The sequence below is a fragment of the Tachysurus fulvidraco genome, chromosome 16 (assembly GCF_022655615.1).
Source record: "Tachysurus fulvidraco isolate hzauxx_2018 chromosome 16, HZAU_PFXX_2.0, whole genome shotgun sequence".
In the NCBI taxonomy this organism is placed as follows: Eukaryota; Metazoa; Chordata; class Actinopteri; order Siluriformes; family Bagridae; genus Tachysurus; species Tachysurus fulvidraco.
This window is the reverse complement of record NC_062533.1, coordinates 10,714,340-10,740,263: the sequence shown is the minus strand read 5'-3', so window position 1 is coordinate 10,740,263 and position 25,924 is coordinate 10,714,340. Positions and strand designations below refer to the sequence as shown.

The 25,924-nt window shown below is 37.3% G+C and overlaps 2 protein-coding genes across 2 annotated transcripts; both read right to left on the bottom strand.

Moving 5' to 3' along the window:
• Positions 1–27: 27 nt before the first annotated feature.
• adam17b (ADAM metallopeptidase domain 17b) lies at positions 28–17,055 on the bottom strand. The gene is made up of 19 exons (XM_027166254.2): positions 16,728–17,055; positions 16,102–16,234; positions 15,431–15,564; positions 13,667–13,755; positions 12,644–12,830; positions 9,637–9,764; positions 9,149–9,235; positions 8,946–9,056; positions 8,175–8,319; positions 6,932–7,023; positions 6,692–6,844; positions 6,285–6,484; positions 6,040–6,143; positions 5,228–5,362; positions 4,665–4,795; positions 4,170–4,248; positions 3,991–4,079; positions 3,829–3,885; positions 28–2,861 (listed from the first exon to the last, which is right to left on the bottom strand). Exons 1-19 carry the CDS (start codon positions 16,804–16,806, stop codon positions 2,490–2,492), a joined length of 2,505 nt encoding a protein of 834 aa, XP_027022055.1. The 5' UTR covers positions 16,807–17,055; the 3' UTR covers positions 28–2,489.
• A 765-nt stretch (positions 17,056–17,820) lies between these two features.
• Positions 17,821–25,566, bottom strand: ywhaqa (tyrosine 3-monooxygenase/tryptophan 5-monooxygenase activation protein, theta polypeptide a). The gene is made up of 6 exons (XM_027166305.2): positions 25,411–25,566; positions 24,240–24,646; positions 21,262–21,385; positions 19,545–19,708; positions 19,344–19,439; positions 17,821–18,879 (listed from the first exon to the last, which is right to left on the bottom strand). Exons 2-6 carry the CDS (start codon positions 24,531–24,533, stop codon positions 18,823–18,825), a joined length of 735 nt encoding a protein of 244 aa, XP_027022106.1. The 5' UTR covers positions 24,534–24,646; positions 25,411–25,566; the 3' UTR covers positions 17,821–18,822.
• Positions 25,567–25,924: the final 358 nt, after the last annotated feature.

Below are 25,924 nucleotides of genomic sequence, written 5' to 3'. Positions count from 1 at the left end.
GCTTTATTATACACACACAAAGCCAGCTCATGTTAAGGGTAAATAAGTTTATTGTATGAAACAACATTCTTCACAGAGTAAGTTGACAGACACTTGACAAAGCTTTAATACTCCTGGCAGCACTTCAGTTGTGCAGCTGTTTACTGAACATTTGAATCATTTCACTCACAGAAAAGTCACCCTAATAATTTCCCCAAGTCAAGTAATCAGGATATACGAACAGTGAAAACATACACGTAAAAAAAACAAGAATGAAAAGCAGCAGTGAATTTAAACAAATATATTTAAGTAAATGGCAAATATATAAGTATATAAGAAATCTGCTATGTACATAAACACATTGGATATTTCCATTGTAGGATTTTGCATAATACTTGGAGTGCACAAAATATTTTACTCACAAAAAGAAAACTATACTCAAAGGTGTTTTAGATTTTTGCTGAGTTAAAAAATATATAGTTTTTTTAAAACTAAAATATGCTACCAGTACCAAACATTTACCCTGAAAATGAAACTCCATAAATACATTAAGCCTGTTTGTTTCCTGATGGATAGAAATGAGATCTATCATGCTCATGATGTTTAAATCTGGAATCTGTATAAATCACTGTGAATTTGGAGATTTCATCCCTTTTGAGTTACGTATGGCAAAATATAATGTTTTTAATCTTAGTATTTGTTAATAATGCTATTTTCAAACATTTATGTGCTTACTGTTGACCTAATGCTTGAAGCACCAACATACAGGCGACAAGGACGTGACAAGCACATAAACTAGTGATGATGATGACAATCGAAATGAAAGTAATGGTGAAAATAGTTCACTAAATATCTGAGATTACTGATACTGTGGAAATGAACTGTTACGCCTGCTTTTACATTGTTTACTCAGCAAATGTGACGTAATTACACAGCCGAGTGTTTCCCATGCACCAACGCTGCACAGTAATCAGCTGCTAGGCTGTAATCCCACTGTACACTCAATGCCAGTATATCATATATCACTGTGCTGGAAAGCTGAAATGTAACAGTACAACACAAAGATGCACAATATTATACTAGCAAACTTACATACACAGGTATATAAAATATACAGTATAGTATCAGTAGGTGAAGAGAACAGGACCTGTGATATAATCTTAAAGACACTTCCAACAACTCGTCCAATCATCTCCACTGTGAAGAAATTCCTCATCGTCAAGTAAGCCCTACAGCTCTAAACATCTTTACCTACTCATTTTAGGTGAGTAGACACATAATTTACAGTGCACATCTTTCTAAATATAGGATACCTGTCTGGAACTTCACAGCTAAACATGCATGTAAACAAATGATTATTTCCCACCTTCCCTTTTCAACATTAAAGCGTAGATGTTAACACTATAGATGTGGTACAGGCCTGCGTGGGTAGTGGGGCCACAAAAAAGCTGAAAAGTCTTTGGTATCATTTGTAATGTTTCTATTATAAATATTTATGCACTCACCATGCACTTTAATAAAAAAAAACTACACATTCATGCAGTTATCCAATCAACCCATCACACAATGAAGGGGAATATACAGGTAAGAGCTTCAGTTATTGTTCACACCAGAAATGATACTCTGTTCATGGTATGGTTGTTAGTGTCAGATATTATATGAATATTTCAGAAACCGCTTTTCACTTATTACATTCTTTAGAATTAGCACAGATGGGGTGAAAAAAACCTCCATTAGGTTCTGTGGGTGAAATGAGTACAGCCAGAAGACAGGAATGGCGACTCAAATAATCACTCTTTACAAATGTAGTGTGCAGAAAAGCATTTCAGAATACACAACAGGTCAAAGCTCGATGTGGATGAGGAGAAGACCACCACATCGGGCTTCACTCCTGTCAGCAGAGAGAAAGAATCTGACACAACAGTGGGAACAAACACACTGTAACTGAACACTAGAAATCTCTGAAGCACTTGACCTGTATTTGTGTGATTTTATTCGATTTTACATAAAGAGCAGATGTAGAGGTTTTTACTACTAAGTGGCCAGTGAGTGTGAAAAGCCTTTTAAAAATTCCCTTTTACATAATATTTAATGCTGCAGTAATAAATTCAAAAATAGCCAAAATCTTGCTTTACATATATTTGTTAATATAAAATGTTGAAAAGTAAAATGGGACAAAGTGTACCTTTGAAAGCAAAGTCACTATAAGTCTTTAGCTAAATGTGCACCCTGTAGTCTCTGCAGCTTCAGTGCTAAATTGAGCATTATGTAAACATAAGCAACACACTTTGTTCACCCTACAGGGAATTGAAGTGCTCCAAAACCATACAGCCTCTGAATACAGAGTTGCATAAGCTCCAGCCCACTCTTCACTTATGCAAGCTTTGCTTATTCTGCTTCTCATATGGAGTTCATGCAGTCACTCTTACTCCTTTTCACACACTTTTTTCCTATAAAGATCAGTTTGTGCACACACATATACACACACACACTCACACACACACTCTCACTCAGCACTCTGTCTCCTTCCTGATGCTGTCTCCGCGTGTCATCATCTTGAACGATCTCTCCAGATCGTTTTCTGCAGCATCAGTCAGGTCTGCAAACGATCGAGCTGCACTGGTGCGAGTGGTGGTGAAGTCATCCTCTAGGACCTGCTCTTCCATGCGTGAGTCGTAACTGGGGTCTTCCTGGATGGTGTCCATGCGTGGAGGCTCTGTGCTAGCCAAAAAGCCTGAGGCTGGAGACGTTAAGCTGCCTGCAGTCAGAGGGACGGGAGGGGTGCTGCTCTGGAAGCGTGGGACGGCAGAGAGAGCCGAGGAAGGGTGAGGCTTGAAGATGCGCACTGAGGCTGAATCGAGACTGCTCAGCAATTCTGCATTCTGAACATGGACATAGAAGAAACCAAAATCTGTTGACTATTACAAAGTCCATTAATGTGAAATCAAATCATTTATTCATTTACAGATTTTGAAATATACAGTATGCACAAGGATCAGTGTCATCATTACCATAATGAGAAGTTGTATAAATCATATCAAACGTTAATTCAGTAATTTAGTCATACACATATGTCAGTATGTCAGTCTCAACAATACAGTGTACTTATTCAATATACAGGTTTGAATACAGGGAGGTCTGATTTGGCCTCACAGAACAAAAGTTAAATAATCAACAATGAGGTGGTGATATGTCAGCGCTGGCAAGAAATGTCAGCACTCCAGTGTTGATTCTTTTCTCATAATGGCATGTCTCAGAGAATTTTATTCTTCTTATACCACAGCAATTTGTCAATGCTAACAATTTTTATATTTATTGAAAAAGACGCGTAAATTTTGGCGGTTTATAGATAAGTGCGACGTTGTGGAACGTCAGTGAAAGAATATCTTCCTTGTTATCACTTAAGTTGTATTAGTTATGAACAGTCGTTCCCCTACCAGCTTCTTATTTCTTCCTCTCTCAAAGTTACTAAGACAAAAAAAAAACAAAAAAAACAACGCAGCTTGTCATGTTAGAAAACGTTTTAGCTTTTCCTCTGGAGACTTCCATTAAATCTAAAGAAATCTTTTCCTCACAGAAAGCATTACACATTTTGTTGTTGTGGTTTGTGGACCATCTGACATAGAGCTGTGAGTTATTTCCATAGAAGCGATAAAGAATTAGATCGAGTGCATTGATATAAACCTGTGTTATAGAACAGTAAACACTACATTAACACTACTCTTTCCTCGGATGCCCACTGTTTTAACAGCAGACTCAAATCTATATTATTCACCACTTTCAATCGAACAGATATTTTCTCCATTTTGGATTATTATGTATATGTATATCATAGTGTCTGTCACTTACGCTGGGGTAAAAGAGTGATCTTGTGTTCAGTTCATACTGCTGGTCCAGCTTCTTGTCCTTTAGGAAAAAAGTGAAGCATTACAAAGTAGAACCAATTCACACAAGAGATACTTTATTTAAAAAAGTGCTGAACACACAGTAAGGAAAACTTTTGCAACCTACCACACAGTGAACAAGAATACTGAGAGGGATCCAGAAGAGCAGGGAAAAGACAACCACAGATCCCACAATGTTATCAGCCAAGAATTTCCCTAAGGAAAAAAAAAAGTACAGCTCACACTTCTGCTCTTCCTCCAGCGCATGATCTAAATAACATCTAACTCATGCTACAGAAGACTCACCAAAAGTGTTGATGTTCAGCTTGTCAATAAAATCCCACAACCTCTCAATGACATCCTGCACCTGCTTCATGCATTTTCCCTGCAATGAATAAAAAGAGTTGCTCTTTCTGCCACCAGATGAGCCATCGTCCTTCATACTAGGTACCAAGTAGGCCAAACTGGAACATATGGATGTACAGTAGCTAAAAATAATGCAGACCACCCGATTGATCAGAGTTGTTTCTGGCTTAAACCGTTTCACTAGTGGCACAAAAACGTTCGGTAGTAGGCTACCATAGTGTCATATCTTACTCTGTATTTACACCAGTGCATTCGGTGGGAGAGAAACATTTCAGTGGTCCTGTTAATGTTAATAAGCTTTTCTCTTATATAAAGGCAAAGATCTGGAGGGATCACGAGCCTAGAATGTTTTGAATTAGATTAAAGACATTTCAAAGCATATAGATTATAAGTGTTTGTATCACTGGGATGTGTGTGTATGTAAGAGTCACTCACCTTTCCATCACAGAAGCCCACAGTGCAGGGTTTGCCCTTTCTCAGGTACAGGAAGTTACCTTTCTTATCCCGGTATGGAGAGCATGCACCACTCTCACTGCGACAGCAAACCATACACGAGCGTTCTGTCTCTGGAAAGGAGAGCCAAAGAAACCTAATTAAAACTGAGTCATTCTTAGAGCACAGTGAATGGGATCTCCTACAACAAAGCATGTCACATAAAGAGACCTATATATAGATCAACAAACAAAGAAATCACTGTCTTTAACTCAACACACATACGACGAGATCCAAAAGTATGAAACTTCACTAAGAATCTATCGTTGTTTTTAATCTATTTTTGAAACTAAAAACTAAAACAATAAAAAGGAGATGTTCAATACCAGACAACATATGGATGGATCTGATCTAACTACGGATCGTCAGATTTTACAGGTTTCTACGTTTCACCCTTTGCTGATAATAACATTTGTAATGATGTTTGTATGTAGAAGCATTTTTAGTATGTGTGTCTATTAAGTGGACTCAATGTAAAACAATTAAAGAAAATGAAGAATGCAGACCATTGCAGGCACACGAATGCAGGTTGAGGACAGCCTCACAGAATGGTATACACTCCCCATTCAGACACTGCCCACTGTCCACACAAGTGGTGTTATCAAGCAGGTTCTCTGGAGGAGGACATTCACTGCTGTTACCTAGTGAGACAGAAGAAACAAATTGTAAAATCTTCAGCTCGTTATATTTTACACTGGCACTGTTGCACATGCATCACTGTTGTGATTTTTATGCAAAATTACCTAGCACAGTGTGAAGTAAAAGCAGAAATAATGAAACGATATGTGGTCAGAAAAATAATATGATAAAACAGATATAAAAAATAAATAAAGAAATAAAATTTAGTAAAAAAAAACAATAAAACCATTGTTAATTAAAAATACAAATAAACTAAAAGCATGCATGTTTTCCTTTTTTCATCTTTTGTGCATTTTTCTGCATTATTATTGTTATTAGTAAAATACAGTACAACAACAGAAAAACATTCACTGTATCACCAAAGTTCGACTCCCTGCAAACGGTGCTGCGGACGTCTCTGCCTGAGAGCCAAGAGAGCACGATTAACCATGTAAAGGGTTGCATGCTCTTTGTCCCCTGTCAATCTCGGTCAATGCTAGCCAATCTGTGAGGACATTTATATGGAAGAGGGCGGATAACACTCTGCTCTGTGTGCTTGTTATGCAGTCGTGTTAGCAGAAGCTTGAATAAACATGCATGTAGGTTCGCTTTACATGTCTCGAGGAAAGCAGAAATTCTCTCTGGTTAGTAGCTGTACAAGAAAGTTGGCTCTTTGGTGGGACTGACAAATGACGCTCACCTGTGCAGTAGGACATGCCCTTACAGGTAGCATTGATGGGCTCCTGGCACGGCTTTCCGACCTTCTCATACATACAGTTCTTGCAGCAGGCGCTGTTTCTATCACTGCCAACGACACAAGAACATCAACACACAATGAATGTAGGTGCACAGGTAACACGTCCAACTGCCAAACAACGCAATATATCATTCATAAAAGATGAGCAGAAGCACATTCCAATCAAGAGCCACATGAGGGCGCTCTACCTGCACTGCTTTGAAGGTCGTAGCTTGCAGTCGATTGTACAGCAGAGGTCAGTGTGGAGGTGGACCAGGCCGGGGTCACATTCCTCTCCCTCCTCCACCCGTGAGTTCCCACACACCTTACTATTTCTCTCTTTAAAACATGAAGGGCCCTTGTGCCTCAGGCTTTTCACAATAGACATCTTACTGCAGTTGGAAAATAGCTGAGAACAAACACAATGATACTCAGTCCGAAGGAAGATGAAATCGTTTCTTTCCTAAAGTTGTAATAATCTTTCACACAAAGGCTAGATTACAGAGAGCTTGTATGGTGAAATAAAAGATCTGAAAGATGTGAAAAGGCTGTCTGAGGTTTGAACAACAGCCTTACAATGTTAAAGTGATGTCATAGTAAAGTAAAGATGTAGTACCCTGTTGTTGGAATTTTCACCGCTCACAGCAATGGGGTACATGACGTATTTGCCCCCGTGGTCCTCACTAGGTGCGCAGTACGGCATGTCATCCCTGTCATGAACAGCCCCGAAGTTGTGCCCGAGCTCATGGGTCGTCACCAAATCGGCTTCCTTTTGATGTTAGGAAAGAGACTGATTTATTTACTATTTATCATCATGTACATTTGATGAGCAAAGAGACACAATGTTTTAACTCACTTTAGTCAGAATAGTCTTCCCAAAGTTCTTAGTGCTGGTTAAGCCTGTATTCAAGTATATGGTCCGTTGGTCTTTTCCTGACTGAGGAGACTCTTAAAAACAAACAATGAAAAGTATTTAGACTAACTAAAGTGAATAAATTATACCAAAACAGCAGAGATGAATCTGATCATTTCAGGCTGTGTGCAGATCTTTTTCTTGCACTTTAAATATAATCACATCTAAGCTGAATCCATGTCACATGGCTGTCCTTGATCACTTTCTTGATTTCCATTGACCACACATTTGAGTGACCCATTGTGACACTCAACCCTTATTTTTCAGCTGTGTTTTCAACAGTTCAATCTGATCGTAAATGTGTACATGAACTCCGTACTTAGATATAGTTAACAGAGTTTAGTGTCTGTATCTGAGGAACAGCTGTGGATTTTTATGAGCTCATTCTTCCTTTAGTTGAGTAGTAAGAGTATTTGTGTACAAGAGGCACCACAATTGAGAACTACCCTCAATGCAGTGTTTTGGACAGATGGGCTATAAAACACTAAAACATGTCAGATTGGATTTTATTCATTTTAGAATTGGTTCAAGACGGACACTGCACTCGTCTGTATATAAATAATATATAAATATTTAAATAATTTTGACTTCAGTTAAATCAGACCGATTTGAGCTCTAATGTTTTCTACCTGATCATGTCCTTGAACAGCTTTATTAATCCATATTATCCATTAATCCAATCCGTTTGTGATTATTAATTGACTATACTAAATATAGGCCATCATGTATGCTTTATTTGTGTGGCTGAAATTAGCCCTAGTCTGGAAATGAGTGTCTTTGTTGTATTTTCTAAACTTTACAAACTGCAGTATGTTTTCTGTGCATTTTCTAGTGTTTTTTTTTATTTCCTAGTTTAGCTAACCTGTATTGCAGGAATGTAACATGAAGATATTTATATGCTCACAATAAGCTTCACATAAAAGATCAATATAATGCCAGCTTTTAACATTACGATCATCTCCAACAAGAGGCCTGCAAGAGGACTTACTCAGGCCTGCACTCTTTAAATAGACTTTTTATTAAATATGGTCAAATCCACTAACAATGGAAAATGTAATCATTCTCTAGTTACTTTCTTAAAAAAATAAAAATGAAATCTATGTTACCGTGTGATTTACATTACTACATAATTTAGCTGCACTGCTCTCTATACACAGAGATCACATTAAGTAAAGCTTTTACTCACCTTTGGAACAGACTCCTCCAGGACCCTCTTCCTTGGCAGGGGCGACGTAGGCAAGGCCTAGTGTGCCCTCATCAAAGTCCTGATAGGTGAACAAGTGAGCCAAACACACTTTGGAGGCATTCTCTGCAATGTCCATGCTGAATTGCTGCAGGAAAGAGAAGGTTTATACTTTTACATTATCGAGCCACTTGTGCTGAGAGACAAGGTTAAGGTCTTTGCTCTGTAGCCTTTTCCCTTCAAGTGTCGTTTAATAATGCTGTACCAATATCTTCAGGAATACATAATAAGTTTATGGAAATAAATATGTACTTGTTCATATTTATGAGAACAAACTCAAAAGACCTTGCGTGGGTAAATTTGATGAGAATATATTTACAGTTTTTGTACAAATGTATTTGTACTTTTGTACTGTACTTAAACAGCCAATTGTATAGAATGCCTTTGTATGATAGGATTACAATTTTCCTTTACTTCAGATAGGAAGACCAAACAATGCTCCACTGCACAAAGAGAGGTCCATGAAGACCTGGTTTGTCAAGGTTGGAGTAGAAGAACTCTTCTACACAGAGCCCTGACTACAACCCCACTGAACACCTTTAAGATATACAGGATCACTGGCAGTACCACAGTCCTCCTCGTCCAATATCTTTACCTGACCTCAATAATGCATGTGGTTAAATGAACACAAATCCCCACAGCCACACTCAAAAATCTAGTGGAAAGCCTTCCCAGAAGATGAAGATTATTCTAAGGAGAAGCTTTCTCTCTCACCTCCAGAAGTCTTTTCACATCCCATACATCTTTGTTCTTCACTGGACTCCCCTTCATGTTGTAGTGGGATTGTCCTGGTTCCACTTTTGTAGGGGATTTGTTGATCATAATCTGACAATGCCAAAAGTCATCAAGGACCATAAATTTGGCATATGGTATACATATGACTATGAAGATCTTAAAAAAGCAACATTAACACAAACCTGCTGGATCTGAACACCATAGCCCTTAAACTCTTCATCCCAAGATGTGTTTCTGTAGATGTCGTCCACCCGGTCAATCAGCTCAATCTGCAGACACACAGGGAATAATCCAGATAAACAGAATGTTTTGTTCAGACAAAATTGATACACAGCTACTTCATTGCAGTCTAATTTTTGTCATATTTTGTTACTGATTTGCCTCCTTACAGATATTATGTATTCAGAGAAAAAATCACATAAACCTTAATCAACAGTAGCAGTCAATATGCATAATCTTATAGTTTGTGGGCTTTCATTAAGCTAATGATTTAAACCAATAGTTAACATTTTTAGCTAAACATTTACAGTGATGACCACAGTCAAGAATTCCAACACAATAACTTCTACTAAGAACTGGACTTTTCTGTGCTTATTTATTGGTCTACAATATAAAATAGTCCTGTAGCTAGAGATGCTGGCTTCATACTCCATGAACAGGCTGCTCTCACCAGGTAATTGATGGTGGTACTCTCCTCCTTGCGGCCCATGTGTCTGAAGAAACGATAATCTGCCACTAGCAACAGAGGACATGTGTTCTTCCTGTGATCTACTGCCTGCCTCCTCACTCTCAGGTGCTCTAGCAAAAGCACATAAAAAATTAGCCATGGTCATTGCTAACTTACTCTATTCAGAGCACCAACATTTTACTTTAGAAAGCATATAACAAAAGAGTATAAACGTGTAGCATTTGAAATTTGTAACTTTAAACTTAAAATTAAAGTGGAAGTGTCTTAGTATGGAGGACTTTTCTGGGTAACATGACAAGCTTGTTGTTGCTTTTGTTTTGTCTTATTACCTTCAAGTGAGGGAAAAAAAGGCTGGTAAAAAAATGACAGTTTATAGCTGCTATAATGTCAGTGAATACAGAACAGGTTTGCAACAAGTGAAATGTTTGTAGTTATATAGATAAAAGGTCATGTTATGAGTAGAAGAGAAAGATGGACATCCTGTTATATAAAATAATAAACTTTAGGGTGGTAACAGTAACCCAACCACACCCGCACACAACCGACCACAAAAAAAACCCCACCCGTACACAAACACTAACAGCCTTAATGTTAGCAGGTTATAAAACGATATTTTCAGACAGAACCCATACTGTACTTTAGCTTCATTATCAGCCTGAATTGGTGACAGTGTTAGCGAGTAAACTGCATATGTAAGAAAAAGTTATCCACTGCACTGTGTGTAGTTTTTTTGACTTGCTCTGTGAAAGAATCAATAAAGGATGCACTCACATAGATACAAAGTGACTGAATGAGAGATACTATGATCAGTGTTGTATAGAGTACTAGAAAGCAATACTTGAGTAAAAGTACAAGTATCGTACTAGAAAAAGACTTTGGTAGAAGTGAAAGTCACCTTTTAGAATATTACTCAATAAAAGTCTTAAAGTATCTGATATATACTGTACTTAAGTATCAAAAGTAATTTTCTGATATTTAACGTACTTACGTATTTGAAGTAAAAGTAAAAAGTAAAATTTCAGTGATTTCCGGTAGGCATAAGAGCAGGCCCGGTTCTAGGATTTCATCTTTACGCGGACGTGCGTAATACAATCTAGGAGCAGTGATTCGCCAAACCTCCCTTACTGCAGTCGCACACATTTCTTCTGATTTTATTTTGTAGTAACGAGTAACGAAAACGGTCAGTGGAAATATAGCGGAGTAAAAGTATACATTTTATCTAGAAAATGTATTGGAGTAAAAGTGAAAGTTGACATAAATTTAAATAGCGAAGTAAAGTACAGATACGTTAAATTTCTACTTAAGTTCAGTAACAAATTATTTGTACTCCGTTACATTACAACACTGAGTATGATGACAGATTGAGCAAACTACAGATTTTTATTTCTGTTTAATTCATGTTTAGCTATTTGTTTAAAAATGCTATTTAATTATTAAACATGAGAAAAATCACAGATAATTAAATCCCCTGATCCAAAACTGCAAGATTCCACCACCCCTAGTTCCGCTCAGCCCTAAAAAAGCAAATCACCTCATCTGCATTGAAGAACAGTAAACACTTTTCCTCTCCTCAATCCACACTCCCTCTGTGCAGCTCCCCAAACCCCCCACACACATCATTAGTGCCCTGTGCCTTTACTAGCAGCTCTAATTAAGCCTCCATAAATAATGAAGTACTGTAGTGAGGAGAGGATCCCGCTGAACATTTACATACACAGACCACAGTGTACTGTGTCTGAGGCACTAACCATGAACCATTCTCGGTTATTATTTCAGGACTTGAATCAGCATATATACGACCAGTCCAGTCAGATATCGTCAAGGTCAAATAAAAACACCTACATTCACAGACACAAACAGTCTGGAGTTATCACAGCAAATTAAAAACAGAACTACATTTATTTCCGATTTCTTGTGCTTTATATAAGAAATAACAATAATGTGAAATGACTGTTTGATTTTAAATGGCTGTAACATAAGATAGCTGTAATTTAGCTCATGGGCTGTATAAATTACGGCCATGCACTGCATACTATGGCAGGAATATTATATTTCACAAGGCAGAAACCACAGAAATACAGCTCAAGGAACCGTGATGCATTTGTCTGGCATAACTGATTAACATTAGAGCTTACTTATGTAGCTGCTATGGGCTTAAGAGAATCTTCAAACTAGAAGATAGACTATTTTATACTTTAAACTAGTTTATCTGCATTGCCGTTAGGACGTCTCTCACATGCATCAGAGAAATCTACAGCTAGCAGAATTTTACCATCCTGGACAGTTTCCTAGACACAGTGTTCTCTCTTTAGAGACGTACTACCAGATCCTAAGGGCCAACAAAAGAGACCAAGGAGGACTTTCTACCCTCAGGCAATCTGGCTACTGATCGTGGACACTTGAGAAAGTCTGCTTATTCCTCACTCACATGCCTCGCTCACAGATACACAAACACAATACGCTTTTCTTTGCACTACGAAGAAAACTTTTTATACACTGTATAGTTCTGCATACATTCAATTACCATCTATTTCTCCTCATAACATTTCTCCACAGATTATTATATTTGACTATATGTTTATTATATTATATTACATATTTTTCTGTATTTATTATGTGTGGATTTTGTCATTTGTTCATTATTGGTTCTGCTCATTGTTGCACTTTGAGGTGAGAAAAAAAAAACATTTTAGTACATCACATGTATCTAAAAAATAAAGAACCTTAAACTCCATAAGAACAGATGGTCTGAGAAAATATGAATTAAAGGATTAGTATAATTTTTTTGTTTATTTGTTGTTTTCAAGTTGATTTGCCTATAATATTTTTTAAATTGTGTGATTCTGTGATCTGCAGGCTTAGTTTATTTAAATGTTATCTAATAAAAAGCACGTTAATAAACTGAAATTCGAACATCAGTTGATGAGGCACTTCATCGTATCCACTTATTCATCGTACTTCGTATCCACTTAAAGTCTAAATCTCTCACCTTCACCTTCTACTTTTTCCTCTGTTGCTGTGGCTGTGTGCACATTCTCAGGCAGGAGCTGACTGGCCTCAGCTGTGATGTAGCCACACACTTTAGGTGCGGCAAGACGGCTCACGTTCCGGATGTCCTCTGAGCGATACACCAGCAATCGGCCATCCGACGGGCCTTGGGTGATCCTCCACAGAGGCTACACACAGCATACAACACATATATAAGAGAATCACTCATTTACCATTACATTACATTTACAGCACTTGACAGACTCCCTTATCCAGAGCGACTGACATTTATCTCATTTATACAGCTGAGCAGTTGAGGATGAACCTGTACAACCCTAGGCCTATTTTTGAGCCTCTTGCTTGAAAATGACATGCTCAAATTAAAATGAATATCTCAAAAACTACACAGTGTATTTAAATAAATCTGGTACTTAGAATAAGTATATATTACCAGGACAGAATAATAATAAAGTAAAAATAAATTAAATAAAAAAAAAACAAGTGGGCTTTTTTTTGTCACAGAGTGCTCATCCTTATACTGTTGGATTCTGAAGAATCTGGTTGTGGTCGATTGCTTGTGTCAGATTTGTTGCGTATGAAATGTTTACGCATTTTTTCTGACTGTTATTTTAGCCACTTGGTGTTGAAATTGTGTTTTGTTTAGCTGAGCTTCTTCCTGTTCTTCTGCTATGCTGCATGTGTAGATAGATTCAGGCTTTGTATGCTTAAGAATGGATTTATTATTTCTGTCCTGGCTTGGTTAGAAAGGGGTTAAGGGCCTTGCTCAATGAAGGCAGATTGGTGGCCCTTGGATTCAAACTCACAACCTTCCGATCAGTAGTCTAACACCTTAACCACCGAGCTACAACTTTCCACATTGCACAACATAACGGACGTCAGCGTGTCAACACCATAATAAACGGGGTATAAACAAAGTGTATTTTTGGGCTCAATTGTGCCGAGAAGAAAAAAGACATGAAAAATAGAGGTGGCAGGATGAGAAAGTGATATGTGTGAAACTAACCTCTATGTTATACTCAGCCTCATCTGTCAGAATGTGAGCAGTGAAGTCACTGTCATCTATATGTGCCTGTACGCGTGAGTTTTCCTCCCCTGCAAGTGGAGGGTGCAAAGTTAACAGCAAAAAATAAAAGTTCTGACAAAAAAAAATCTAATACCTAAAACATGCAATTACTGTGAATGATACAGTAGCTACTGTAAGCAGCGGTATGGATTCTTACAACATTTCTGCCTTTGCCTGCAATAGTAAGTTAGGTTGTGAGATTTATACAGACTCTGGAAGAAATATGAAGAAGAATGTAAACTATGCATATGGCAAAAATGAAAAAAGTTTAAAAAATAGAGGAGTCTGTAAAATATCTTAGAATTTGTGAAGAATTTGTAATTTGTCCCATAAAACACATCTCTATTATTTATATTCAAATATTTATATACAGTCGTATGGAAAAGTTTAGGAAACCCTGACAATTTCCATGATTTTCATTTATAAATATTTGGGTGTTTGGATCAGCAATTTTATTTTGATCTATCAAATAACTGAAGGACACAGTAGTGAAATGAGGTTTATTGGATTAACAAAAAATACGCAATTTGGGCACCCTTGCCATTTTGTTGATTTGAACACCTGTAACTATTTAGCACTGATTAATTGGAACACACAATTGGTTTGGTGAGCTCATTAAGCCTTGAAATTCATAGACAAGTGCATCCAATCATGAGAAAAGGTATTTAAGGTGGCCAATTGCAATTTGTTGTTCTCTTTGAATCTCCTCCGAAGAGTGGCAACATGGAGGCCTCAAAACAACTCTCAAATGACCTGAAAACAAAGACTGTTCAACATTATGGTTTAGGGGAAGGCTACAAAAAGTTATCGCAGAGATATGAACTGTCAGTGTCCACTGTGAAGAACATAGTGAGGAAATGGAAAATCACAGGCAGTTCTTTTTAAGGCCAGAAGTGGCAGGCCACGTAAAATATTGGAGAGGCAAAGATGAAGGATGGTGAGCCCAGTCAAAAACAGCCCACAGCCCACCTCCAAAGACCTACAACATCAACTTGCTGCAGATGGTGTCACTGTGCATCGTTCAACAATTCAGCACACTTTGCACAAGGTGAAGCTGTACGGGAGAGTGATGCGAAAGAAGCCTTTTCTGCACACACACCACAAACTGAGTCGCTTAAGGTATGCAAACACACATTTAATCAAGCCAGCTTCATTTTGGAATAAGGAGCTATGGAGTGATGAAACAAAGATTGAGTTATTTGGTCATAACAACGGGCATTATGCATGGCGGCAAAAGAACACAGCATGCCAAGAAAAAAAAATTTGGTGGAGGTTCCATCATGCTGTGGGGCTGTGTGGCCTGTGCCCGTACTGGGAATCTGGTTAAAGTTGAGGGTCGCATGGATTCCACTCAATATCAGCAGATTCTTGAGAATAATGTTGAGGAATCAGTCACAAAGTTAGCTAAGCCAAGGCTGAATATTTCAACAAGACCACAACCCAAAAAATCTACTCGGGCATTTATGCAGAGGAACAAGTACAATGTTCTGGATAGATCAAAATGAAATTGCTGATCCAAACACCCAAATATTTCTAAATGAAAATCATGGAAATTGTCAGGGGTTGCTAAACTTTTGCATATGACTGTATCTACCAACTGTACTATACTCCTATGTCAAAGTAAACACTACACAAGCATGTCACACTAGCATGCACACAAATTAATGTGAGAGCCATTTGAATTATTAATGCTTAATAACTGACCAATGACATGGCCCGTGAAGAAGTTCTGTCTGTGGACCTCAAAGTTCTGGTAAGTGCCGTCTTTCTCTACCACCACAGTACTGAAGTCTTCAGTGAACAATTCAGTGTTGGTGGTCAGGTAGAGCCTGAAATGCCTGAGAAGCCAAACATGCATACAGCCAGATGAGTAAGTTTTTTAAAAATAAAAAAGGAACGGGTCACACAAAAAAATACTAAAAATTGATTCCAAACAATTCAACACAACTGTGTACACAAAATCAAGTCAGTCTAACAGCACAGCACTGAGGTGACATAAGATTCAGCAAAGCTCTCACCAAAACAAGCCCAAATCCTGGGTACAGGCTGACATATTCAACCCATATTGGTCTATATTTTTACTCAGGAACATGGTTTCAAAACTTATTAATTATACCAATTAATAACCATCATACCAAGATTTTTTTATCTTTTTTTAAGTTGTATATGAGGTTGCTTTTTGTCTGAGAAGAGCACAAGATCCATCTAGAACATGGGGAGAACATGCACTGACTGTAACACAACATCAGGTTAAACCCACTGAGTCAACATGCTGTTCTAGGGGTTAATCATGACCGAAAAAATGTACCACCAGCTCATAACTGCAATCTATAGCACACGTACAAACGATATGTTCAAATAACAAACAGACTAACCTGTGTAAAGCCGTGAAAGTGAGAAGTCTCTCTGCGTGTGTGTGGCTCTGCACATCTCGCTTACGCACGGAGTGTTGCTGCAGACTGGACACGTTCAGAACCTCAAAGTCTGACAGCAAAGACTGCAAGTGATCTGAGAGAAATATAAAACAGAACCTGAAATATTCACCTCTGAAGGGAACACAAGAAGTGAAGCAACGTGATGGTCAGAATTATGGTGCAGATCATATTTCTCAGTCTGTTTTAATTAAACCAATGATTCAGACTAGTCATAACAAGCAACCAGGGCATATTAACAGATGTTTATTACTTAGTAGCTTGTTAGATGTCTAATAGATTAGATTTCAATTGATTTTTTTTTTTTTTTTTTGCTGAATTGTTCCCTTAGTGTACAATTTAAAATGTGATCATGACTTGTTTAGGAGAAAGTTAAGAATTTAGATGATCGATTGAAATATATCACATAATTTAATAAATAAATAAATAAATAATAAGTTAAAGATATGTAACAAAGCTACACAGGTGTTTTTGTTCCAGGTGTGTTAGTTTGACAAAGCTTTGTGTTATGGTTAGAATCTGTTTACAACATTAAGAAGTTTATGTGGTTCATAAGTTCCCAAACTCACCATATTCGCCATCTGTGCCAGGTCTTTTTGCGCACTCTGTTAAAAATAAAGATGTCAGAACCACAATAACGTGTTTCATGGCGCACTGAAAGCCGGATTACTGATGTGGATTAACATCTGGACATGACACACAGCCTGCTCTCTATGGACCGTTCATATGAACCGACAAGTAGAAAATATCTAATTAATATATTTAGATTAAAAATAATCCGATTCATTTGTTATATGTTACTTTTTTCTTTTTTGTTTTACATAATCACGACCACGCCGACAAGAGAAACTGCGAAAAGTCCCAAACTCAGAGAGGACACCCGGAAGTACTTGTTAGAGCTAGAGAGAGAGAGAGAGAGAGAGAGAGAGAGAGAGAGAGAGAGAGCACACATCCACTTCAATTGAAGTCAGCATGTTACAGTATTTGCTTCTTAATGCTCTTTAATTTCCCCATAAACGTATGGTGTAATTTAGTGAGCACAAAATATACACACCTGTCATACACATTCACATCGTTCACAATGCTAATATTAACTATGTAGGTTATAATAAGATAAATTCCTGTCGGTATATACTAGACTATTTTTAGTTTATGGCTGCAGTGGGGTCTCAGCACACTAAGGGAAAGTATGACCTATGAAGAAAGTATTTATTTCTTTGTACAAAGTAAATATCTATATAAATAGTTATATGAATGTATAGACTATCTTATAAAACTATAGTACGTAATATATACCTGCATTATAATGTAAACAAAATCAGGTTAGTAGAGTTTGACTGAAGGTGCAAACCACATGGCTACACCACGTATATTATGTCCAATAAATGTAGTTATGTATTGCAAACTTTATAAAAGATAAACAATGAAATATTAGTTGTATTAAATGTTAAACTTACTCTACATGCATAATCGCATACACTGTATAAAGCACTGCATACATGCTGAGTAACACCTAAGACATATGAACACTGATAAGAGCTGGGAAACTGTTCATTCTTCAAATCTGAGCTTTCAAACTGCATTTCTAAATGAAAATGCATTCATTATTTTTTAAGCATTTTAAGGTTTAATTATCCAGAAGCAAACACGCAGACATTAAAATATGGTTTATAAAATTGTCACTTTTTAATTCATGTTACATAGCTGTTACATCAGGCATTTGAACATTTTCACAAGGCTTTTGGAGGGGGACTACAATCAACGCTCAGCAAAAACACAATAGTGGTCTGTATATCTATCGAACATCACTGGACAAAAGATCCTGCAATAAAAATTATTTAACCAAACCCAGGAATAATGGGTATGCAGTACTTCCCATACCAGTGAATACTGAAAGATGGGCATGCATGACCTTTTTTACTTATTTTACTCTATTGTAAATCTTAATACAGTGGCACCTTTTTGACTCAGGCATGCTTTAAAAAGTAACAAAAAGCAAAAGGTATTGAATAGAACGGAGTGTCTTATCATGATATTTAAGAGAAACCTTGGTTGAAAGAACCAGTGAGAATTGCCAGGCTAAATAGTGCTAGCTGATTAGCTACTTAACAGCAGCCTTTCATCTTGACAGTACTGAAGTGAAGGAGTGTTCAAGCCATCATTAACGTTCTTCACCATGAGTTTAATCTTCACCAAACATGAATTGCACAAGTGGCCAAATTACAGTTTGCTATTGAAGAAAGCCCGTCTGCCTTACCCAAGACTATTGGCGCTTGTTAGATGTGTCTAATTCAGAAAATCTGCAGAGGCCATACACTAGTCTCATAATTAATGGACTGCTGACATCACATGAGGCTAATACTTTTCTACAGCAGACACTGCACATAAAGGCAAAACGGACAAAACCACAAAACCAAGGAATGGAGAAGTTATTTAAACTTAATATCATCATAACCAAGTCAGGTGATTAAAATAACAGGACAATAGGAATTTTCATAAACATGGCTCATTGGTAATGATCATGGGTTTACATGACTAGATAATTGTAAGTGAAACAATAAGGAATGGAGATGTGTAAAAAGTTTTTTTTTATTATTATTATTTTTCTTTTTTCCCTTTTTTTTTATTTTTATTTTTTATCTGTGAAGATAACACGCTGGAGTCTTAGTTCTCTCCATCCCCTCCTTCACCCTCTTCTGCTGCATTGTCAGAGGTCCATAACTGAAAGAAAAAGATTTGAAGATTTCTATTATTACTCACATTTAACCTCATTTAAATTTTTTATTTTTTTTTGCAGCTATATTACTAGCTTTACTATAACAACTAGCTACTAGCCATGTAGAGACTGCCTGGTAAATATAGGAAAATATTTAATTTTGAAATGCAACCTTTACTAACCCGTTGTTAGTTATTACTGAATAACAGCACACCCCACAGGGCTTTTGTCAATTATTAATAAAATTAATAAAATTGACAAAACTTTTATAGTGATTATATTTTATACAGCTTTAAAGAAACAGCCCTGCTGACTAATACAAAGTGCAACACTTGACAAAAACTATAAGAATATGCACATTAATAAGCATAACCCTGTGAAAGAATTCACAACTTATGACCAATCAGAATAAAGACTTTAATGTGGGTTCCATAACTGTAAAACTTTCCCTCAGCGGTGTGTAACTTACTGTGAGGTTGTCTCTAAGTAGCTGCATGATGAGTGTGCTGTCTTTGTACGAGTCTTCATTAAGTGTGTCAAGCTCAGCAATGGCTTCATCAAAGGCCTACAAGCAGATTCAGAATTTGAGTAAATTCAGTTAAGGTTTAACATCACAAAACTAAATGTCAAATGAAAGAGTTGCCTTTTTTGTGAAAAACCCATCACCCACCTGCTTAGCCAGAGTACAAGCCTGCTCAGGAGAGTTGAGAATCTCGTAGTAGAAGACAGAGAAGTTGAGAGCCAGACCCAGGCGGATAGGGTGTGTGGGCTGCATATCCTTCTTACTGATGTCAAATGCATCCTGATAGGCACTCTGCGAGTTGCTTATTGTGTCTAAGATGATGGAAAGGAAAATGGTAAGGATTTAAAATATTAAACAGCAAAATTAATTCCATGCATTATTTAATACCAACTAGCTATAGGCCTTAAAGAGGAAGCCATCTTGAAATCTCTAAATAATAAATAATCTCTATAATACCATTAAATCAAAAAGTAGTCTCAGCTAACTAACAAACAGGAAAAAAAAGATTACAAAAAAACTCTTAGAAATTAAACAACTCAAGTTGTCAAGTTTTTAGCTACAATTTGTTATTATGCAAGTCATTCACTCATTCCTTTATTTATTTAGGACTAATGACATTTCATTACACAGCAAATAGAACACATCTACCTACATGTAAATCATATATTCTGATTAAAGATATACATACATACATACATACATACATACATACACACAGACACACATATTATATATATATATATATTTTATATTATATATATATAAAAGCTTTATTATTATTTATGTTTTACTACTCATTCATCATTGCATGTGGGGATTGATGATAGAGTATTGAATAAATACGTTATTTTCTAGTTTAAAACCAACCAGAAGTCAGAAGGCTGCTGGTAGGTGAAGGCAGAGAATTCTCTCAAAACTTGGCTCAAGTCATTTACTTGATTTTGATGATCTAACATGCCCTAATGTGACACAACAAACCAATGGCTGCAACAAAAACTTTGAAATTGAGGAACCAAAAAAACAAAAACATTTTAGTATTTAAAAAAAAAAAAAAAAAAAAAAAAAGGCAAAACAAATTTAGTTCTTATTTACAATCATCAATAATCAACTGAGCAACTAACAGTTTATTCTGCACTAATGTAGATCAGGGAGCTCAGACTGCAGCATTGTGGTTTTCTACAACTGCAGCTGATGGATTTTGTGAAGAGAGAATGCATGATAGCTGGTGTCAGACATGTTCAGAAGCTGCTGATATTTTAAAGCACAACAGTCAAACTTACACGGAATGGGGTGAAAAACATAACATCCAGGGAGAAGCCGTTTTCTGTGCAGAAACAGGTCAGAAAGTATAGCCAGGCTGGATTGAGCTCACCAAAACAGTTTCAGTGCACTTGTGCCCCTGTTGCCACAGATTGCTCTTTTTGACTGACAGGAAATAGAAGAACCCCATGTGGACATCAGCCTCTGGGTTTAGCATCTTGCATTTTGATATGCTTTTATGCTCGCCACAGATGTAAAGAGTGCTTACTTTAATTACTGTATCCTTTTGTCAGTTCAAACCTGTCTGATCCCTCTTATCATGGCATTTATTGTTTACAGATCTGCCACTCACAGGATGCTTTGTTTGATTTTCACAACATTCGGTGTAAACTCTAGAGACTGCTGTGTGAGAAAATATGAGCAGATTTTTCTGGACTGTGCTGTGATGCCATATGCTTAGATAAGTGGATAATTTCAGGAACCTGCAGAAGTATGTGCTTCTATTAAAATGATCAGCTAGTTCAATCCAATCCTTTTATCTTTGAAGAAAATATCAAAGAAATCATGTTGGTTAGGGTTTTTAAAAGAAAAACCACACACTTACCCTTCTTATTATCCCCAGAAGCAACTTCTGCAAGATATCTATAGTAGTCACCCTTCATCTTTAAATAGAAGACTTTACTCTCAGCATTAGAGGCGTTCTCAATCAAATATTTGCTCAGGAGCCCCTGTCGAGAAAGCAAAATACAGAGAACAAGGTGGAATACTAATGCTTTTAATATATGAAAAAAAGAAAAATATTGAATAAGAAAAAAAAAAAACTACAGAGTAGTTTTAATGGTAGTGGGCTGCAATAGACAGACCTATAGAAAGAGAAATACAGACAAAAATCATTCCCTACACTCACTTCCTACAAAAGCAAATAAAGTGCAAACTTGATTATAAACAGCTTGCTCTTGATCTGGGAGTGGAACTGTGTGTAAGGGCATCACATTTGTAAAAGAAACAATGATCTTACATGCACATGCAAACACGAAGCACAAATGCGTATGTGTATGCAGCCTGCCTACATCCTGTGTGAACCCAGCCTTTTCCTTTAGCTTATGAGGTCAGTAATGAGAGCCTAAAATACTATTTCACCCAGGATGCTGTTGAGCCAACACGGTTATTCAAAACAGGAAGGCTGTATTGTGTCTCATTATCAACTTGAACAAATTAATTTACAATTTACTAACAAACAATGGTATTTTAAAAACATTTACCCTACAAATATATGCAATGTAAACTCTAGATTTCTTTCTTTATATTTAAAGCTTCATTGACAACAGCTAAAAGCACTGATCCAAACTCAATTTCGTGGTTGTAATTAAAAGGGTACTTTCTAACATGGAGCTGCAGTTATGTAAGCGAAGGGACAAGAAACCACAAGTAGAGAGCAGAAGCTAAACAAAGCAAACCTAGCCAACACCACCACATCTGCTTCCTTTCAGAGCAACCTGCACAGTCTCTCCATCAATCATTAATAATAATAGTAATAATAATTGAATGGTCAAAATTCAGAGTTCCAAAGAGAGATCTTCCCCTAAATGTAGACTGTACAATCAGAAATCAGCTTTATTCTCCAAGTGTGCGCAGAAACGCAAGGAATTTGTTGCGGTTTTTAAGGTGCTCTTGGTACATACATACCTGCATACATATCTGGCATGATATTTTAAACATTTAAATAGTACGGATTTACATATTTACATAGCACTTTGAAAAAGAGGGAGTAATTAGAGATGGAGAATGAATTATATAACAGATATGTATGTATGTATGTATGTATGTATGTAGGGATTATTACCGGTGTTCTGTTATTCATTCTGTACAAGCACCACAAACATAAATGTCTGTCTGTATACACACGTGAGGTAATGTAACTAACTAACTAACAGGAGTGTAACGTAAAATACATATACAATAACAAATTATTCATTTATTTGAGACCAACCTTGATTTAATAGACCGATAAAGAAGCATGTAGGCTACTTTACACTAGTGTAAGCTATAGCAATGCAATCGATACAAAACACCTATTAAAAGTGCTGAGTACTTTTTCAAGATAGTGACACATTACAATCCCAGTACAAATATAAATTGATTTAAAAAAAAATCATTGTCAGGATTTTCATAACACCAGCTAAGTCTATTAATGCTCACCAATTATACTGTACAAAGTGTTTATCCCTTTTCTCTGTGTGACTATACTTTACTATTGTATGTTTCTGTCATATCCCATGCTCTCAACACAAGTCATAGCAAAAATCGTGGAATTCACTAAATTTACTAGTGAAATAATAAGAAGCCATTTGAGACAATCATCACACACTGAGCAAGAAACACTAGATTCCTTTGTCTCGGCGTAGTGAATGTGCATGTAGGAAGTTCACGTGTAGGAGGCCATGAACCAACACTAGGGGGCTGAAGCAGGTAATCTGGAAGGAAACTACTGCTGTGTCCACACACATCTAGTAGATGCTGAAGGAAGTACTCTGCTGCAGAAACCTTCCTATACAAGTCACATAAGTATCTCAAACCATTGTGTTGGTTACAGGAATGGGTCAGCTAAAAATATAGACCAATATGACTAGCATTTAAGGAAAGTGAACAATGCTTCAGTTTAAACTAAATAAGCAAAAACACACTTGGTTGAATTTGTCCATGCTTTGTTCAAACTATTCATTAGGTGACTGACAAGAACACACATCATGAACGTCAAGAATCAAGGTCATATGGCATTCTACAAGATCATATTCTGTGTTGAAAGGAGTAACTGTAGCAGCAACAAAACCTCGGACTAAGAAGATATGCGTCTCTCTGCTGACTGGACGTGGGAGGACAGGGACGCAGCATTTCTGCCTGCAGCACATATTGATTGTGAGCAGTTGAAAGGCTAGGTCACTGCACTGATGTTACCGGAATCAATTGCTGCATTGCTCTGGAGGAGCTTCAGATGTGAGCATAGCAAGGTTCTCTCTCAGCCACATCTTTACACGGTCTATTATGCTATATATTATATTATTATATTACACTGTTCTATGTAGCACCATGATCCTGGAGAAACGTTGTCTCATTTCACTGTGTACTGCTTCAGCTATATATGGTTGAAATGACAATAGAAGCTTCTTGACTTCTTGAATTGACTTGTGTAGTACTTGTGCCACATCCATGCTTTAAACATAAACACATCTCTTTTTGCAGATCTCATTAATATGAAAATACCTTTCGATTTAAGATTTTTAATAGTCTGTTCTACAGTCTCAGTTTTCCCGAGAATATAAATATGTTAATAAGGTGTATTGATCTCAATCGTGCAAAGAATGCTCCAGCAGTCTATCGGTTTAATACATATGTGCATTACACACCCACTTCGACGCAGTTCATGCCTTTCCCTTTCTAAACACTATGTTCTGGCTCGGACGCCGTGATGTGAGACCTAAATATCGTGATGTGTGATGTGAAATTGTACGTGTTTTTTTTTTGCTCACACTTAAAAGCCTATACGATATAACAGATTTTACCAAAAGCATAGCCATGCCTTACCAGCACGTCGTGGCAGATCTCACGGAGCTCGGCCTCCACTTTCTCTCTGTACTCCTTCACCATCTGAAGCTTCTTGTCGCCGCCATCAGTCTTCTGCTCGATGCTCGAGATGACTCTCCACGCCGATCTTCGGGCCCCGACCACGTTTTTGTAGGCGACCGAAAGCAGGTTCCTCTCCTCGTTACTGAGCTCGGCTCCATGCTCAGTCACTGCCTTCATGGACGCCGCCATGTCGTCGTAGCGCTCGGCCTGCTCTGCCAGCTTGGCCTTCTGGATCAGCTCCATGTTATCCATGAAGTGAAGTCTACGGCAGTCCAATAAAGAAGAGAACACGAGCGAAGAAACGGACTACAGGACGGATCGTAGAAGTGAAAAGCGAGCTGGTGATGTGGTTATCCCAGACACACCTGCAAGATCAGATCAGAAGGCGTGGACGTTAGAGATTACGTTACCGGAACAAGCTAAAAGGCGCAAAACGGTCAATAATCTTATAGCTACATGTCTAACACACAGCTGGATCCAGAAACACGATCTATCTGGTCCAAAATGATTCGTGTGTGAAATGTGAAGCCAATACATGCATCTGTATGTATGTATGTATGTATGTACTATAAACTGTGCACCAACACACCTAGACAAATTCCAGTACATGGAGCTAAACCCTATAGAACCTGGATATAAACCTGCTTCTGATCTACCTGATGACCCAGCTATCTTTATAACACCTCGCAACATCAGACTGATGGCTGGGTTTATTAGAGATGTTTTCCCAATAGATACACAACCTTAAAGACGGCATATAAAACTATTACTAGTGAATATTTACCAGCTAATATTACTACTAAAGTAGCTAGTTTACAACCTCAGGCACCAGAACACACGATAAACACTGGTTTAAATAACCTCTTTGTCAAAACACAAGAAACTACACGAGAATTAGGAACTAAGAATTCATGTATTAGATATTTTTAACGGTTAAAAATAACGGATTTTAATGGTGAAAATTGACGGATTCGTGAGTAACGTTGCTAATTTTTTTTACCCTAGTTTGCTATCAGGCTAATATTAATTAGCTATTCTGGAATGAGTCTATAGTTTTCTTCGCGGCGATATTAATGAATTAATATTTTAAAAAGTGCGATTTTCTCCAAACGAACAAGAAAACGCCAACCTTTACACGGTTACAGAATCCACCACTCCGCAAAGCCAGCAGCGAACGACCCTCTTTTTTGGTTGGTTTGGAGGGAGAACAGAATTCGATTAACGTCAACCTAACATGAAAAAGAAGGCGTGGTCACAAACAAGGAAACCCAATGAGAATGTGTTTTGACGGCTCGAAAGCGATAAACTTGACCAATAAGGATTCAGAGCGACGAGTAAAGGCGGGATTCGACACCGCGGACTTTACACCAATTAGGTCACGGGAAAATACGTCACCGTCGCCATGGATTCAGAGTCCCGCCTCCATATTGTATGCTCAGCGGGCGTGGCTGGACTCCAGAGATGGTGGTTTAACCCAGAAAATGAGTAATGTCGCTTTAATGCATGTAAATCGTTCCTAAAGTGCTTAGCTTTGCACTTCAGTAATTGTACATGTTCTATAAGAATATATTAATTGGACTATTGTTTTGAAGCTTTGCTAACAGGGTGGATGAATAAGTAATTATTGATTTATGATGATCATT

Excerpts from the sequence above, each read along its gene's own strand:
- adam17b (XM_027166254.2), bottom strand. The coding sequence starts at position 16,806 with ATGAAACACGTTATTGTGGTTCTGACATCTTTATTTTTAACAGAGTGC. Across the intron at positions 13,756-15,430 it reads CTTCACGGGCCATGTCATTG|GGGAGGAAAACTCACGCGTA; the intron begins GTCAGTTATTAA and ends CTCCACTTGCAG. Across the intron at positions 3,886-3,990 it reads GTATTCTTGTTCACTGTGTG|GACAAGAAGCTGGACCAGCA; the intron begins GTAGGTTGCAAA and ends TTTTTCCTAAAG.
- ywhaqa (XM_027166305.2), bottom strand. The coding sequence starts at position 24,533 with ATGGATAACATGGAGCTGATCCAGAAGGCCAAGCTGGCAGAGCAGGCC. Across the intron at positions 19,709-21,261 it reads TTCTGGGGATAATAAGAAGG|ACACAATAAGCAACTCGCAG; the intron begins GTAAGTGTGTGG and ends CCATCATCTTAG. Across the intron at positions 19,440-19,544 it reads CTTGTACTCTGGCTAAGCAG|GCCTTTGATGAAGCCATTGC; the intron begins GTGGGTGATGGG and ends ATCTGCTTGTAG.